General features: G+C 36.1%; 1 protein-coding gene across 7 annotated transcripts in view; it reads left to right on the top strand.

The window, feature by feature from the left end:
• The window catches only part of Eip74EF (Ecdysone-induced protein E74), a 240,643-nt gene that overhangs the window by 167,741 nt on the left and 53,296 nt on the right, over nucleotides 1-19,606 (top strand). Inside the window, exon 1 of one of the 7 annotated variants that reach the window (XM_029311039.2) lies at nucleotides 1,652-2,905. The exons of the other annotated variants lie outside the window; for them this stretch is intronic. Within the exon in view, the coding sequence (XP_029166872.1) occupies nucleotides 2,608-2,905 (298 nt within the window). The 5' untranslated portion in view covers nucleotides 1,652-2,607. Of the gene's footprint in view, nucleotides 1-1,651; nucleotides 2,906-19,606 lie in introns of those variants that run through there. 7 annotated transcript variants of the gene reach the window in all.

Genomic DNA, 19,606 nt, shown 5'->3' with positions numbered 1-19,606 from the left:
GAACGAAAGGTGAGTCGGGACGCGAATTACGAAACGTCACCGCTTCGAAATTCGACTCGCATATCACATGCTCGCGAGAGCAACGTAGTTGCTGCACCTGTGTTTACCGGCTCCGGATTGGAAGGAAGAGAAGAAGAGTTCCTTCTCTCCTCTCCGACGACCTCGGCCACGCACGTTCACCTATACCGCGAAGCTAAACGCGCACTCGCATTCCCGTGCGTGCACTCTCGCGCCTCTCCCCCTTTTCTCCCCTCCCTTCCCCCCTCGCGACGGACAGACCCCCCCGCAACAACAAGGCGGAAACAATGTCAGGGGCCTGGGGAAGAGATCGCGCGAATTTTATACCTGACGATGCAACCCGAGATTTTGCAGCTAGAGTAGACCGCGTTTTTTTTTTATTTTTTATTTATTTTTTTTTTTTTTATGTTGAAGAACGAGCTAACGAATTTTCCTAGACAAAAAATTAGGTATTCCATCAGGCAGGGAGAGAGGAGAGAGAGATAGAGATATTTTAATGATCTCAGAGTTGACCTTTCGACCGATTTAATTTTGAACACGCTGCGTCTTTCTCAATTTTTTAGTATCGAAAATATCTCGTGATATCAGATTAAAAGTTTGATTAATGTTAAAAGGCCTGGGTCTTATTTCTTTAACGCAATAGTTTTTATTTTCAGATATTTTCTTGCATACGTAAAGAACTGATGATCTTACGACAATTTCCGCAAAAATGTCATTTGATTTACTTATACGCATATATCATATATTATCGATAATATTTGCACTTTCTTAATTTATTCTCTCGTATCCGAATGTCTCTTGGTGCAAACTAAAAATTTATTGATTACTATTACAAGCTCTATATTTAAGTATTTCTTTAACATTCATAATTTACTAAGCTTCCAGATACTTTCTTGCGTATATAAAGAAATGACAATAATAATCCGACAATTTGTGCAAAAATTGCAGCTTATTCTATTTATACGCTCTCGGTTATATTTGCAATTGGTGTTTCTATATAAACCCCAACTAATATATCTGTCATTCCCAATATTATTTAACGCGCGCTTTCCTCCCGAGAGCGGCGAGCGATGGAGGCGGCTTTCTGTTATTCATCTCTCTTGTTTTATTCCGGCTTATTTTGAGCTCCCAAACTATATACTCGTATTTCCCGACGATCGAAGGTTAATGTCACGCGAGGAGCGCGAGCTTTTTGGCGCGTCCTATCCCAATAGACAGAAAGATATAGCTTTTCCTCGCGCGAGTGACGAGTGGAACGTTAAAGCACGCGGAGAGCGAAAGAGGGAAAAAAAAAGAGGAGGCATTTATTATTAGAGGCCAAGAAAGAGAGACCGAGAGAAAGCACGATGCGGGACCGAGCAAGACGGAGCGTCGTCGCAGGAAGGACGTCACGGGATCCAACATTGCGGTAGGCTACGCATATCCCTCGCGTGTGTGATGGTATAACCGGTGTTGTGTCGACGGCGACGCATATACGTGCGACGGCCGCCGCGCCGCATCGCCGACTGGGGCCTCTCCTCCTCCGCCGTGAAGTGCGGCGCGGACGCGGGCCGAGCGCGCCCGAACTCGGCCGGAGACGGCCGAGCGCTCCGCGCGAGAGGAGCGGCGAGTTACGAACGGCGAGAGTGAGTTCGGCTCGGCGCGCACACGGAGGAGTAGTCGGGAGTGTGAGAGTCTCTGGCTGGAGAAGTGGTGAGTGGAACGCGCGCGAGTGCGAGAGTCTGGACTAGCGGGCTACCCCGGTTCCGAGTCAGTCAGTGTGCCACCGGCGACCGTAGCCTCGGTTGCGGAGGAGAACGCGGTTTATACTATACATATATATATATATATATATGTACAACTCTCTCTCTCGTTGTTTTTCCCTCCGAATTTGCGGAGTCTTCTATGGCAAGAACGAGTTTTGATTCATTCGGCGAGAGCATCGTAATAAAATAGTCGGAGAGTATATAAATAAATCAAGTGACAATTTGGTGTGTTCGAGCGACGAAACGTCAGAGGTCTGAAGTTGTCGCGTCGAACAATCGCGACCAACTTCGCGAGGTACTTGACTTTTACCGCGTGAGAGGTGAGAGGTGTTCGAATAAGTGAACGGGGGTTGAGTCATCGCGGTGTCTATCTATCTATCTCTCGGGATTTTTATCGGACACGCGTGTTTTCGCGGAAATACGCGTTCATTTCACCAGGAGGGATCCTTCTCCGTCCTTTCCTTCCCTCGGGGAAAGAACAAAAAATCGTGCGCTTCCGCGTCGCTCCGATAACAATCGGACCTTGGATCGCGCTCGAAGCCGGAAGTGACAGCGCGTCTCAGGATCTCGGGAGGACAAGCACCTCGCAGAAGGACGCTTCGAAGGACACGTTCGTCCGTACGAAGGGGAAAATTCCCCGGCGAGTGTGCAATGTCGTAAAAAAAAAAAAAAAAAAAAAAAGTGCGGGATTTAACACACCTTCGCGAAAGGATAACGAGATGCCGTTTCAAGTGTGGTCGTCCTGGTAGTGCGCGGGGAGGATCTATCGATCGTCGAAGGGATTCTCGGGAGTCGGAAGTGAGGACGAGGCGGAAGAGAGAGCACTTCTTGCGAACTCGTCACCATGCTCGAGGACCAGCCGCTGGATCTGAGCGTCCGCGTGGGCGATTACGCGGAACTCGCGAGGGAGGACCGCGAGGACGGAACGGAGCGCAAGGATCAGCTGTCCGAGGATTACGGGAACCGCGCGGCGCTCAGGCTCCGCGATTGCTTCGACTACAATCAGGAGCGGGATGACCGCACCTGCTCCGAGGACTCGGACGACTCGTGCTCCGACAACAATCAGAAGAACGGCGGCGCGAGGTCGCGCTCCAGGCCGCCCGGCACGAAACCCTACAAGAAGAACCTCATCAAACGTTACCGTAAGTCGACGTCCCGTCGTTTCGCGTTTCCGCGTTTCTTATCGCTCCCGGAAACTCATCCCCGTCAGATGTTGCGATAAGCGTTTTAGATTTTTCGAGTTGCGCTGCTGCGCTTTAGGTGTTTCTTATTAGAGAAAATTGGCTTCTTTGGATCTGATTTTTAACGGGTCGAAAAGTGACATTTCTGAAAATTATTATATATATATATTTTTGTGTTGATTTAACATAATATGGATATGTTAAATGGAGACACGAATACCGTGTTAATATTTTAATGCAAAGTAAAGTTTAAATTTTATCATCCCCACTAATAAAACAGAAGATATTTATTATGTAAAATTAAAAATAGATGCATATTGTGTTATTTTTACACTTTTTCTTTCAGTTGTTTCAATAATTTAACAATTAATTTTAATTAACCTAACATGTTAAATTAACACATGAACGTGTTAAATATTTGACACAAAAATTTCAATGGGGACCGTTTTTCGCAGGAAAACATACATTTTCCAACTCTGTAATAATATTCAAAAACAATTTAATAATTAATAATAATCAAATAAATTATAATAATTTTCACATATATTTCTCGTATATAAAATTTGGAAAATTATTTTTATATTAAATAATAGAAAGAGATATTTTCTATTATCTAATATAATAATAAGAGAAAGATATAACACAGAGTAGACGTTTACTCTGGAGCTCGCGTAAAATAAAATATTATCCTAAAGAAATTATAACGTTTAAACAGACTTTATCTTGCCTCGCGCAGAGCGAGTTGGATTGAAAGGAATTAATTGTCGCAAGATTATCACTCAATGTCGACGCAATAAATATACCTTCATACATATCGTTCGCCTACTTTGAAATCAATCTGATGGTAAAAAAATTTTCTCAGGTTGTGATAGAAAAAAATCATACGTCATTCATGAAATGTGTCATTCCTACGATAAGAGATGATTAACGTGTCATCGCAATTCAGCATATTTAACGCGCATCTTTCAGTCGCCGCTTTCGAATTAATTTTATAATGAATAAGCGTCACAAAAATCGGTAGAGGCCCATCTAATAAAATATTCTTCTTTCCTCCATACGCGCCGACGCGACGTGACAAGAAATTCTTCGCGTGAAAACGCAGCTCGTCGTAAGGTGCGTGTATACGCATATGCGTCGGGCCATAGTGCGTATAATTTCGGCTGATAAAAATATTACGCAAACCCCGCCGTCGAAGGTCGTTTCGGCGACGGCGGAATCGAGATATTCGCCGACCCGTTTCGCGTAATCGGGCCTGGCGAACGTTATCGCACCGCGACGGGGCCGCGTCTCTTCTCTCTCTCTCTCTCTCTCTCTTTCTCGCGTCCGGCCTGATAATACCTTGTGTGACCTGCCCCAACCCCAACAAAATTAAAGCCTCGCTCGTATTATCGCTCGTACGACTCGTTCGATCTCCCCGACTCCGATATATGCGCGTCTTCCTATACGAAGATTCGACACGTTACTTCTTTCTCTTCTCGGATATCGCCCACCGGATGTCGTTTTATATACAAACAAGTCTCTTGGAAAAAATAAAACTCCGCCGCGCCGGTCCCAACCGTGTTTTCGGATGCTGTTATATATTTTCCTGTTAGCTTTTTAACGGCATCGAGAACTCGAAGGAGAGAATCTTTCTCCCCAACACCGTTTCTTAGGTTCGATGTAATCTCGGACTTTTTGAATAAAATTGTTCAAGAGATATATATTAATGTCTTTCCAATTTCAAATATATATTTTCAATTTTTAATCTCTTATTATTTAACTGAAAAAAATTAACCTTTCAACTAAATTATTATTTTGGTAAATCTACATATATTAGTATTTAAGTCAAATATACGTTTTGTTAAATTTAATATGTTATATTTAGTTTAAATATTTTTATAGGTTCAATTAACAAAATAATATTTAATTGAAAGGTTTAGTTAATAATTTTTTTCAGTGTAGAAATTATTAGTCTTGATATACTTGTTGAGTTTCCTAACTATTAAAATTTATCATACAATATATTAATTTATTGTCTTATTCTTTTCTTATATTTTTGTATTATTTTATGACCTTTAAAATTTCAAAATTTATTCTTCACCTATTTCAAAAACTCTATAGAAGTCTTTGTGAAGCAATTTTGTAAAATGGTTTTTTAACGAAAAATTTCTGTTGAACCGGTTATAACGGCATAACAGGAACTTTCTTAACCCTTCCGGAAAATGGCAAGAATAACTCACTAGGTATTTTCCTTTCTTTTTACCGTATTTTTTTCTTTTTATGAAATGTATTTTATGAATTCGTATGTTAATGTGTGACATCTCCAAAAGTCACATAAATCACTATTCACTTTTTAATCCTTTTTGTAAATATAACCCTTGTATATGATTTATGAACAAGTCTACTTTTTACCAAAACGACATTGTAACTTTCTCGAAATATTTTTCTCAACGAGAGATAGGGTGAAATTTGTCAGTTTAATCGTCTTGAAATTGAGTGGCTCTTGCCTTGTAAAAGCGTGATCGATAAATCTGGCGATAGTTTTTTAATAGTCGCTCCGCAAGAAATTGTTGCGTTTTATCGCGTTCGTATGTGAAAAAAAAAAAAAAAGAAAACGGTAGATCCGGTATCTGCATCTAAACGTGACTTTTTTATCGCTCGCTTTTTTTTTACTTCCCGCTGGAAGAAAAAATTAAAGATCCTTTTGATGAGGCAGAGCACAGTTGTCCTAATGAACCCTTTTCCTATTAGAACTCTTGACAGTCGGAAACGACAGACGAAAAGCGAGAGAATACACAAACAATGTGTCACCGTTTGCTCCCTCGTTATACCCCGTTAGATTTTTAAAATTATCGGAGAAAATCCAGTTCGGAAAAAAGAAAGAAAGTAACAAGTAAATTCAAATTGTACCTATACATGAAAATTGATATATTTCTTTTCATTTTTGTGTCGGCTTTTTTCTTTTCTATCCTTTTTTATTCTATTCTTTTTGTTACAAAAAAAATATTTCGAAAAGCTGTAACGTCTCAGGTAGTCGCTACAGATTAGTAGAAAGTATTCACATCGGTAACTTAAGCTTCCGATTAATTCCATTATATTGTTTCAGTTTTTTAATCATCCTTTAGTTTCTCGACAATTTTTTTAATTTTTAAAAAATGTCTTCGATATCATTTTAATTAAAGCTTAGGTGCGCAGAAAGAGAGATGACAGAGCAGAAAGAAATCAAATAAAACAAAAAAGAAAGAAGACTAAAATAAAGCTCTCCGAAGAAGTATGTGCTGGAAATCATCTAATCCGATAATTACGTACACTTTCTCCCTCTTCCTCTAATTTTGACCTTTCAAGAGATAGAGTATGTATATACAGAGGAAAGATTAATCGCGTACATCGTTTGAGGTCGTTTTCGCAAAAGTCATCGCATACTTCCTGCTCTGGTTAGCGAACCCCGGTCAACAATCGTCGCACCGGTTCGCCGAAATGTAACGCGCGTTATCAGATAAAATCGTTATCGCGCGTGTAAGAAGTGTGCCAACGCTCACAATCAGAGAAAGAGAAAATGAGGGAGAGAGAAGGAGGGCAGAAATTATTTTATTGCGTCGAGCGAGCGAGGTTCTCGAGCGATAAGTCGGCCACGTAATCAGATAAAGTGAAATTACAAATTGTCTCCGGGTATAAATTATGTGAAAGTGCTCGGTGTACATAATTAAAGCGTCGCGTCCGCGATTTCGGCCGATTTTGCAAAAATCGTTAATTCGATTATCATTTTTTTTTCAAAGATATTCAAATATTGCTTATAATTTTTCCTCATAACATATTTGACATATTAATAGATACATGTATGTATACACATATATTATAAATATATAAATATATATTTTATTATAAATTATATATTTATAAATATATAAATATATATATATAATTCGATTATAATTTTCTCCAAAAGCATTTAAATATTGCTTATAATTTTTCCTTATAACATATTGGGCATACTAATAGATACATATATGTATAAATATATATTATAAATAGATATATGTATATTTATGCAAATAAAGCATTGTCGCGAATAATGTCACGCGTCATTAGCGTCGGAATTAACATAATTGCAAAGTTGCAATTGTATTAGGATTTGGAAAATTATTTTGCGCCGACGGATCTTTGAGTTTTTCCTCGATGAACCGTCAAATGCATAATAATTTATTCGTTCGTCACCACCGTCTTGCATTTTAATGCTGCGACGCGCAACGTGGTATGAATATGGATGCTCATTAATACCGAGTTGCAAGATTCTCGAAACAATCTTAGCATCGATCGGTCTCACTTGTTACTCCTCATTTCTTATGAACGAATATCGGTGGAAATCAAATCAAATCTGATTGTTATTCTGTCGAGAGAGAAAGAAAATCGCATCACGAAGATTCAATAAAGAAAACTAAACGGATAATAGTTTACTAAACAAATTATTAAATTAACAAATATTTATTTCAATACTGCGTCTAATATAAATTTCAAAATATTTTCTGTTTTGAAAAAGAGTTTCTTATATCAAATAAATATTTTTCACATCAAATCAATATATAGATTTCATATATTAGTAGTTTCAAATAAATAATTTATTAGGCAATATTGAAATAAATATATTTCTGCGATTTCAATAAATTTTTTTCAAGGAGAGATGAAGAGCGAGGGAGAAAGAAAAAAGGATAATTCCGATCCTTAAATCGTTCTAAGCGTGAATTTGAGTATCAGCTTTTTTTCTCTCCTTCTTTTCACCTCTGCTTTTCTCCTCTTCTCGACCTCTCGCAAGAGTGCGTGGAGAGGAAGACGGATTACTTCCGGTTGCACTTCTCTCTCTCTCTCTCTCTCGGAACATATACGAGCGGCTCGGCGAGTTAATCAGGAAATGAAGACGCTTCGATCGCCTCCTTGGGGGGAAATGCAGCGTCTGTCGACCGTAGGGTTAATCAGCGACTTGTGCTCACGGGGGTTGCTTCATCTCCTTTCCCGCCTTGGCCCCGCCTTTTTTTTCTTGGCTGATTACGGCACGAGAAAAAAGAAAACGAGTCTGGACACGCCCTGAAGAGCGCCGGATGATGTCGTTAACCTGGGATAGTCTCGAGGACTCTTCTCCATGTCGAGGGACGCGCGTTCACGTTTTGTCGCCTTATTTATTAAAACGACCGAGATTTTCTCTCCTCCATTTAATTTTTTTCACTCACCACATCATCAGACTGCTCCACATATTTTTTTTTTTTTTTTTTTTTTTTATTACGAAATTACCCAATTGTACGATATATCGCGCGGACTATGGATACGTAAATTTAACGTAATTATAACGTAACGTTTATTTAACGTAATAAAATTGGAATACCTGATATTTATCGTGGGAGAATATCAGCATCGCATACCGACGAAACGCAACGTTTTGTATTTAAATAGCTGATGGTTCGAAGAAACGCGCGGGCTCATTGTGATTCAGGATATTGGTCCGTCAAGGAAGGAAGGACTCGCTTCCTGTCTGCGCATATCTTCTCGTAGAATGCAACAGCTTGCTTTTTTTCCCCCTTCGTTCACTTTCGTCCGCTCTACGAGTCTCTAGAAGATTCCGACTTGCTTGTCGAGAGAATTCTCGCGATTTCACTTTTTACCGATCAGCTGATTTCTGTCACGATACGATCAAAGTGTTAGAGGCTCTAGCAAAAGTGGCCGATCCACGTTTCTATATCACAGACATAAAATATGTTCTATATTTAACTGGTTTAGTCTGTCAAGTCGCAGAATAATAATAGGTAGTATTAAATTCACTTCCTGGTCGAGAATTAAGTGTGTTAGTTTGGCGAGAGGTATGCTGAGGTATTTTTAGATTTCGTGTTGTCTCTTACATTTTATTGAAAATACAGAAAGTTGCAAAGATGAAGAGTGTGGAAAATTGCATTTAAACTCTAAATATCATTTTACTTATTAATTATTGTTATATATATATCGGTCAGGGAAATCTGGAAAGTCGGGCATTGTCGGGGAATTTGATAAATCTGGAATTGTCAGGGAAAAGTCAGGAAATTTTACTACTTATCTGGATTTTTTCACATTACTCTGCATTTGTTTCAATAATTTGAAATTTTTGATTAAATAAATATAAACTTTTCCTTGACTCTCGGCACGCTAATTTTCTGTTGTTAAAAATCGATTCATCTACAGCGTGTTCGTCAATTTATATTTTCATCGTCGTGTTATTTTATTTCAATGCATTATATATTTCAAAATATATTATAACATTGCTCAAAAATTCTAATATTGTTTAATAACTTTATTTTAATTCATTTTTGTATTAAAAATTGATACATTAATTTTATTAAAACCGTTTTATTTAAAAGTTTTGTTGCGATATTAGCTACTATTAAATATATTAAAATATATGTATTATATTTTGTTAAAATATATTAAATTAAAATTCAATTTATAAAATAAAATTCGATATAATATAAATAAAAAAAGTGATTTAACATTTAATACAAATAATGTATTTGAAAAAAAAAAAAAAATACTAAAAAGTCAGGGAAAAAATGAATTTCTGATCTTGGAAAATTTGAACAAGTCAGGGAATTTTTTTCATCGAGTCTGCTGGACACCCAGTTATATCTCGAACCGTACGATTTTATATATATGTACGTCAGCATCTGGCGGTATAGTTGAATAAAACTTGACGTCATAAAACTACAGTCGTAAGAAGTAACACGTATAGAAGGCTCTTTCGAGAGCGATAGGAGACGTTGTCAAACAGGATGTCAATATCGAGCGCGGATGATCTCTCTCTCTCTCTCTTTAGGCGCGATTTTAAAATTATCCCCGAATGTGCGCTCGCGAAACTGACCTACATCCTGGACCCTCATCCCGGTCGCTCTTTGCACGCTTAATTTCTCTCGCGCCGCCCTCGTTCGCCCTTCTTTTTTTCCCGTACGCCTCCTTTTTTTTTTTTTTTTTTTTTTACCTGCTTTTCCTCCGAAAAATCTCTCCGTCGAGTCTCTCGCTTTTTTCTCGATTTCTCTCGCAATCCAACTCTCATGCCCTTTCGCAACCCTCTTTTTATTCCGCTTACCGATATCGTCTTTGCAACCTCCGCGAAGATTATTTTTTTTTTATAGTCGTCGAGGGAAAAGCGACGCCTTTTTTTTCTCTCCTCCTTGAAACCAAGAACTTCTTCCTGCGTCTTTGACCAAGAAGAGGGATGATGATCACCCTCGGTTCGCCCTTTTCTCGGTCCACCCTTTTACCCCGTCTCACGCCTCACGAATTTCCGCTCCGTCCGGCCGGGATCGATTTCCCGCGGCATTTTCCACGCCGATCGGCCCGGAAGAGAGTGTGCCCACGAGAATAGGAGCGCCGGGTGCCGAGATGGGGGAAGAGAGAAAGAGAGAGAGAGACGTGTCGGGGATGACGGAGGGAGAGACGCAGGGTGACAAGCGCACTCGGAGGGGGTGAAGGACGATGTGCTGTAGGCGGTCGCGATAGGAAAACTAGGGTAGACTGTCCTTGCGCTCTCGGGTGGTTATTGGAACGTTGGCACGGCGACGCTTACCTTCGTCTACCTGGTGTCCCGCATATACGCGCGATCTCTTGGCACGCTGAGAAAATTTATTGAATAAGTATTTATTTCAATACCGCCCTAAAAATCATTTATTTGACACTAATAATATCGATTTGATTAATGTGAAAAAAATTTGTTTTAAAACATTTATTATTATTATATTATTTATTAGGCATATATACGCGATCTCTTGGTACGCTGAGAAAATTTATCGAACAAGTATTTATTTCAATACCGCCCTAACAATCATTTATTTGACATTAATAATATCGATTTGATTAATGTGAAAAAATTTGTTTTAAAACAAATTTATTAAGCAGTATTATTTATTATTATTATTATTATTTATTAGGCATATATACGCGATCTCTTGGCACGCTGAGAAAATTTATCGAACAAATATTTATTTCAATATCGCCCTAAAAATCATTTATTTGACACTAATAATATCGATTTGATTAATGTGAAAAAATTTGTTTTAAAACATTTATTAGGCAGTATTATTTATTATTATTATTATTATTATTTATTAGGCATATATACGCGATCTCTTGGTACGCTGAGAAAATTTATCGAACAAGTATTTATTTCAATACCGCCCTAACAATCATTTATTTGACATTAATAATATCGATTTGATTAATGTGAAAAAAATTTGTTTTAAAACATTTATTATTATTATATTATTTATTAGGCATATATACACGGTAAAAAACATTTCGTATTTCTGTTGAAATTATCTTGTGTAGAAATTTTTGTGTTAAAATTTTAACATACTCTTATGTTAATATAACATATTGTCGTTATGTTATTTTGACATTTGTCTGTTGAGTTAATATTCACTATTTTTAAGTGTTAAAACAACACATTTAAATGAAAATGTACGAATTTTTGCTTATATTATATTTTTTTGTGTTATTTTTTCACATATTACGTGTGTTATTTAATTACATAATTGTTTTCTGTTAAATTAACATTAAAATTAGAGTGGATAAATTGGGACATGTAAAATGTGTTAAATTTAACACAATTTTTTTTACTGTGTACGCGATCTCTTGGCACGCTAAGAAAATTTATTGAATAAGTATTTATTTCAATACCGCCCAAGAAATCATTTATTTGACAATAATAATATCGATTTAATTAATGTGAAAAAAATTTGTTTTAAAACATTTATTAGGCAGTATTATTTATTATTATTATTATTATTATTTATTAGGCATATATACGCAATCTCTTGATACGCTGAGAAAATTTTTATTGAATAAGTATTTATTTCAATACCGCCCAAGAAATCATTTATTTGACAATAATAATATCGATTTAATTAATGTGAAAAAAATTTGTTTTAAAACATTTATTAAGCAGTATTATTTATTATTATTATTATTATTTATTAGGCATATATACGCGATCTCTTGGCACGCTGAGAAAATTTATTGAACAAGTATTTATTTCAATGCCGCTTGAGAAATCATATATTTGAAACTATATAATAATATCAATTTGATGTAAAAAATATTTATTTGATATATTTGCAGTATTGAAATAAATATTTATTAATTTAATAATTTTTGTCAGTGTATTACAAGCTTGTACCATGAAGGAAATATCCAGTCTCTTTTCGAAGGAGGAAAATGAAATTCTACTCGATCGCAGAAGTTTGAAACAAATCATCGAATGAAATGCGCGCATATATAAAGAGATTATACGATTAATGATTTAGGGTTTAAAATTTACGATGAAGTTTCGGATTCGCGGAATCTTCGGTTTCTCCACCCCTTTCTATACAAACTAGAGGAAACAAGGGAAAATGTTGAAACGTAAACTTTATGTTTGTATACTTGAAGAAACGAGACGCGCGCCTTCGGCTCGGTTGAACGGAACTCTTTACGCCTCTCGAATCATTGAAATTTGATACCGGCGCGGAGGAGGCCGTAAAAACGTTTTGGGAACGTGGGATATTCGGAATATGCCTCGTATACATATATATATATATATTATTATATATATAAACCGGGTGTTCCGAGACAGCTGCGTGACGTATCACGCGACAGCATTATTTTGTTCTCTCGATTAATTCATAATTTAATTATTTCTCGAAATTGAATAATTACATCCGAGAGGGAGATCCTAAATATTTCTGTGAAAATATAATTTTTTTTTTGAGAGAACATAATATCCTTCTTTTTAAATATAATATACGTATTTAATTTGAAAATTAATTTTGAATTATTATGGAATAATCATTTGCAAATCTTTACGATATGATATTTTGTATAAATATTATGTACAAGAATATATTTGGTAGGCCTAATTTTGAAAGAGTCGAGCCGACGGGGTTCTCACGTTGCGGAAAATGTTGCGCAAGATTTATTCATTTGGACTAGGTCGCTTCAACGCGGAACGCGCGCGATTTGCATTACGATTTGCACGCATTACGGCGCATCATCGTCACGTGACACACGTTGCGATAATAACTATAGAGCTACAAGAATAAACGACGTTATGTTCGCGCATGTCAAGGCGCGTATATATGTATATATATTCGATCGCGAGGTAAAAGATCGGTAAAAAATCGGTAAAAGATCGGTAAAAGATCGATATCGGAAGACCCTTATTTTTTCACGCGGCTCGATCGGGGACATGTAGCGGCTAATTAACACTCGATGGGGACACCCTGTAGAGCGATCGATATCTCCCACAAGCGGCGCATTAATTACCAACTGGCGGCTGCAATCAGGACTGGAAAATAATCAGCCGACGGCCGGCGCAATTAATTTCCAGCTCGCATCAAATTTTACATGCCGATTGATCGATAGGGAAGTAATGGCGCGTTCGAAAAATAAAACGAAACGCGGACGCGAGAGAATGAGAGAGACAGAGAGTGGCTTGTATGAATTTGCGATCTGTTTTTCACCCCAGCATGTTTCCGATATCCATCCGCCACCCCCGGGGACGGCCGACGGTGAATTTGTTACGAAAGGATTTTTTTATTTAGTGAATCAACGCGGCGGAATTAATTTATCGAAAATTACAAGTGGGAATTCGCGCTAGATTCTCGCGAACTCGCGATTTTGCAAGCATTTGTAAAACGAAATTTCACGTGTTGATGAATCAACAGAAAATACACAATATGTCGGGAAACTTTAAATCCGTAACGAGGGACCTTTGTTTTTCACGTTGAAAAATCTATTATCCACGAAAACTGTTATGATAATTTTTGCAATCGCGAATCTATTGTCGCAAGAATTTTTTCAGCAATCAGAGGGAAGGAAATTGCAAGTGCAAAAACTCGACGCAAAGTTGCAATTCTGACCTCGAGAAAATTCTTTTCTCTTTTTTTTTTTTTTAATATAAAATTATAAATTTGAAACTTGTTTTATATTTAACTTTAATTCCTGATTGATAAAGTGACATAACAGATATAAAAAAAATATTGGAAAAAATTCATAAGTCACCGAAATGTCAAAAAATCTTTGCTGTAATAAAAAAAATTAACGTTACGTTTACCGATGCATTAGATATATTTAAAATTCTCTTTTAAGTCTTCTCTTTTTTCAATAATAAATTTGAAACTTGTTTTATATTTAACTTTAATTCTTGATTAATACAAAGTGATATAACAGATATGAAAAAATAGTGGGAGAAATATATTTTAAATTCTTTTTATGTCTTTTCTCTTTTTTTCAATATAAAGTTATAAATTTGAAATTTGTTTTACATTTAACTTTAATTACTGATTGTAAATTGACATAACATAGTGGGAAAAATTCAGGAGTCACCGAAATGTCAAAAAAATGTTCGCTGTAATAAAAGGATTAACGTGACGTTTACCGACGACACATTAAGATATATATAAAATTCTTTTTTATGTTTTTTCTCTTTTTCTCAATCTAAAGTTATAAATTTGAAACTTATTTTATATTTAACTTTAATTCCTGCTTGACATGACATATGGCGGGAAAAATTCACGAGTCACCTGTCAAAAATGTCAAAAAAAAAAAAAATTTTCTCTCTGATAAAAAAAAATGAACACGTTATACGTTTACCGATGATACGACGGAGCGAAAAGGGACACCCGTTAGATAGAGTTGAGAGACTGGGAGCTACGTGTGTACGCAAACGGTGCATAGAGGAAGAGCAGCGCGCGTCGCTGAATGCACCAGCCCTGACCTACATAGTAGAGCGTGTTGTGAGCTAGGTGAGCCTACGCTAGAGCCTACCTAGACCATTATAGCAACGAGACGTGAGTGCAGCCCTCTCTCTCCCTCGTTCCCCCAATCCCTCGTCTTTACGCGAGAGACGCGCGTGACGGGCAGACCGTGTTAATCGCGCTCGCGCTTTTTGTTCGGATTCTGGAATCTGGACCGGAAAGGGGGAAGCAGAGGATGAGACAGAGAGGGTGCTACGTACGAGGATGCAGCTCGAGTTTTGCTCGCATTGTGCAAAAAAAAGGGGAAGGGAAAGAACTTCTAGAGTATGCAACCACACATGTGGAATACACAATGTCTATACTGTAATTATGGCATAAATATGACATTTCTCTCCCGTGACGAGGCATCTTTTTCCTTGCGAGGCAGAAGAAACGGATTAACACGCTACGAGCGTCGTAGATATAAATTTATAAACTTTTTATCGTCGTAACACAGCTAGTTTATCAAACTATTAAATATTTGTTATGCATTATTATTATTTCATTATGTATGTGTATATACTGGAAAAAATATTTACACGATTATGTTCTTTTTTTTGTATTTTTATTATAAGAAAAAATATATATATTTTTTCAAGATTAAAAATATTCCACCGAATATGGAATTACACACAGGAAATGTTAAAAATATTTAAATGCTATAAAATAATGTTACAAATAAAATGCTTATAAAAGAAATAAAGCGAAAATACTAAATTTAAAATTACAAGTGATTTTTGCATAAAAAATAATAATTTTATATTAATATGTATTTTCACTTTAAAAAAAATTCGAGTGATAAAGTAATATTCCCAGTTTTGAACAAGTATTAATTTCCGTGTAAAAGTACATAGATTTTTTTCAGTGTACATACATATATATATATATATTTTTTTTACAACATACACAATTTTTATACACTGAAAAAAATGTGTTAACCTGACTAAACCTTTCAACTAAATTACTATTCTGTTAAATCAACATATATTAGTATTTAAGTCAAACATACATTTTATTAAATTTAAATATTTTTATAGGTTCACTTAACAAAATAAAACGTAGTTGAAAGGTTTAGTGAAGTAAACAAATTTTATTCATTATAAAAACTGTAAGAGAAAGAGAGCGACGGGTGTTTTTCATTCGCGCCTTTTTGGCAAATGGACAGAATTCGGTCATCACTCCGTAATGGTTTTACGACGACACTATTACTCGGAGGGGAATATTATATCTAACCATGGCCCACTGTCACAATTACTCTCTATGTCACCGACTGACCCGCTCATTTACTCGATTCGTATTCATGCGCGCGCGCGCGCGCGCGAGGAATGCACCGACTAACGCACTTGACAGAAGCGAGAGAGAGAGAGAGAGAGAGATGCAACGGTCGATGATATCGCTCGTGCCCGCGTTATTATATCATCATCGGCGACGGTGCCGCGGCACGATTAACATTATGCAATATATACGCGCGTTTTATACGGGATGGCCGTACGGTTACGTGCATAGCGCGCTGCAGGTTGCACAATGCAACAATGAGACTACGTACTATTTTCCAATCCGAAGTGCAATATCTCCGCCGCGGTGCTCTCTCTCTCTCTCTCTCTCGCCTCGAGAGAACGATATGCAACGTCGTCGTCGGCGCTTTTGTCCTTGACACCCTTTATCCCCTTATTTTACTTTACGCGCGCGAATGGACGGACCTAGATGATTTTTTTTTTTTTTTTCGCTCAAGTTGGTTCACCGATCGCGTAATCGAAGGAATTCTCCGGGAGTCGAGTCGATTCCCGGAGAAGGAGGAATATTCGGTTAGAAAAAAAGGAAAGTTTTTACCGCGAAGTTTGACGCTTCAATCGGATTGCGCAATTAAGAAATTAGATTCCTACGGCGTTAGCTTACGTAATGAGTCCTTATTTGCGAGAAACAACTTTGGAAATGAATTATGTATCCGCCGTGCCTTCGTTATTATTTAACTTCGGGTTAATTGGGCCTGTCGATTAATCGAAATACTTCGACGGTTGAGGATATATATATATTTTTTTATACCTGAGAATTTCTCGCTCAGGAAGAGAGGACGCAAAAGAATATGGCGCATCATATCTTTTCAGATTTTGTTTTACATAAGAATAATTTTACTCTCTTTAAAATTAAAATTATTATGTAATATGCAAAAAACATTGATGTAATTTATATACGATAAAACTGCATAATTTTATTTAGTTAGGAGAAAAGGCAGCCGCGAAAATATCTTTCGAATATCTGTCTCAAAGGAGAACACATTATTTAAGACAAGTGAGTTTCTTGTATTTTATAAAGGAATGTACAATATTTTTCCGAGAAGAAAAACTAATAAAAGTAAAAAGATTTATTTAAGTGCGATTAGAGAGGATTTTTTATTAGATATATATGGGAGGGAAAAAGCAGGAAAAGAGAGTTTAACTGTATCTTCTAAAAAGAAAAAATTCCTTTTACGCAGAAACACTTAATCCCTAAATAGTGGCCAATGAATTAAATTGCAATAAGTATAGTTAGTATAATTGCCCTCAAAAAGGGCAAAAGGCAAACCGAGAGCAGAATTGACGATTATAGGAACGCGGAAAAAATAATTTCCGAGGACCACTGTGTCAAATTGTTACAAAAGGAAAGGTGCATTTCTGTCGAGAGACGATAAAAATGACAGTCGACAGAATGAAAAAACAGGAAAGAAAGAAAAGGGAAAGCAGGAAAAAAATTCTTAAAAGATACAAGTTCAGGAATTCCTACAAATACCTTTCTCCAGCCTCCATGTGGCGAACTAACACATTTTGTCCTAACTTGATACCTGAAGGAAGACCCTACCCAGAAGGATATACCGTTAGATGCGTATGGCGATCCCGAGGGACGTAACCCAGTTTCTCGTGATGCACTCTTTAACGGTACTTTCCAAGCGGAGGCGGAAAAGGAGCCCCCGATTTTACGCCCTGATGAGAACGGAAGGGTTGCTCACCCCGTGAGAAAAGGATTCAGCCGACCGAACCCTTTAAAATATACACGCGCCAAGTATATATCTTCCTCTTTTCTCTCTCGTCTTTTCCTTAGCTTTCTCCGATTTTTTCTCTCCTTCTGTCTTTTCATTTCCTTCACGCAAGAAACTGTTATGACAAACTGAGATGCGGGTCAGCGAAATCTGGAAAACCGGGCATTGTCAGGGTAAAGTCAGGAAATTTGACTATTTATCTGGATTTTCTCACATTATTCTACATTTGTCTTAATAATTTGAAATTTTTTATTAAGTAAATATTAAATAATAAATATTTAATAAATAAATATAAACTTTTCCTCGACTTCTTCACGCTAATTTTCTGTGTTAAAAATCGATTCATCTATAGCGTGTTCGTTAATTTATATTTTTATCGTCGTGTTAATTTATTTCAATGTGTTTGATAGAGACAAAACTAAAAAATTTGATATATAAATAAAAAAGGTTTCGATTATCGTACATAATGCAGATTGTATAATTGACTTAAATTTTTGTTTCAACTTCCGAACCTTTTCATTGTTCACAAATATATCTCAAGGATTTCATGATTTAACATTTAATTGATTTATCATATATAATACATATATGCAAATGATATATTTGGAAAAAATAATACTAAAAAGTCTAAATAAGTCTAAATAATACTAAAAAATAATACTAAATAATACTAAAAGTAATACTAACAATAAGAGGAAAAAAATTAATTTCTGGTTTTGGAAAACCTGAAAAAGTCAGGAAATTTTTTTTATTAAGTCTGGACACCCTGGGGATGGAATCCTCTCTCTTTTGTATATAAAAAATCTTTTGTGGAAAATCTCTAATGTACATCGATTGTGAAATTCAGCAGCAGGGAGTTTGGCTTCTGTTTCTTTTCAACTCCTAACGTTTTCTTATCTTAAGTTCTTTCAATTAATCACTTGGAAAAGTGTCTACACAAATAATAATGCAAATAAATTTTTTATATTTTTTTCAAACTAAACACATTTGAACAAATCTTTGAAGAATCAAAGAAGCACAGATGTAGACGTGCTATGTGGAAATGAAAAGAGTAGGGTATCTGAATTTTATTTTACATATCTCCTGTATTTTCGCATCATGCTGTTACGGAAGAACTATTTATTATGTATTCTATTTTTCACCTTCTCTTCTCTCTTTCTCTTGTTCTTGTCTATATTTTTTAATCTACCGAAGGAAATGGGCGTTCGAATACAGGCCTCATTTCTTCTGGAGATGACAATTCTCCGGGAATTACACAATGGAGAAAACCCGTTCCTCGACAGAAGCTATTCAGAAGGAAATGGGTCACGGTCGACGCACAGTTGTTTCCGTCTTTTTAAAAAAGAGGAAGGAAAGTGTCGATTCGAATATAGGTCATGCTCCGCCGACTCCGATTTCACATGGTATCATCGTCCGAACAATCAGGGCAAATAGGAGAATATTATAGGAAAAAAAGTATATAAAGAACATTTTTTTATGTCGATATTTTCCGACGAAAGAAGCTCCAATGTGTCGTTACGCGATTTAAAAAATCTATTACAAATGTAAAAAAAAAATGCGCCTTTCCAAATAATAATGAAAAAAATAATAATTATTATTATTATTATTTATTTTTATTTTTATTATTTTTATTTCTATATTATAATATATACATTATTTTTAAATAATTGTCAAGGAAAAGTCAGGAAATTTTACTATTTATCTGGATTTTTTCACATTATTCTACAATTGTCTTAATTTAAAATTTTTTATTAAATAAATATTAAATAATAAATATATATAATAAATAATAAATATTAAATAAATAAATATAAACTATTCCTCGACTCCCAGCACGCTAATTTTTCGTGTTGTTAAAAATCGATTCATCTACAGCGTGTTCGTTCA

The sequence above is a fragment of the Nylanderia fulva genome, unplaced genomic scaffold, assembly GCF_048542155.1.
Source record: "Nylanderia fulva isolate GAGA-0341 unplaced genomic scaffold, ASM4854215v1 Scaffold34, whole genome shotgun sequence".
In the NCBI taxonomy this organism is placed as follows: Eukaryota; Metazoa; Arthropoda; class Insecta; order Hymenoptera; family Formicidae; genus Nylanderia; species Nylanderia fulva.
This window is presented reverse-complemented; position numbering and strand designations above follow the sequence as displayed.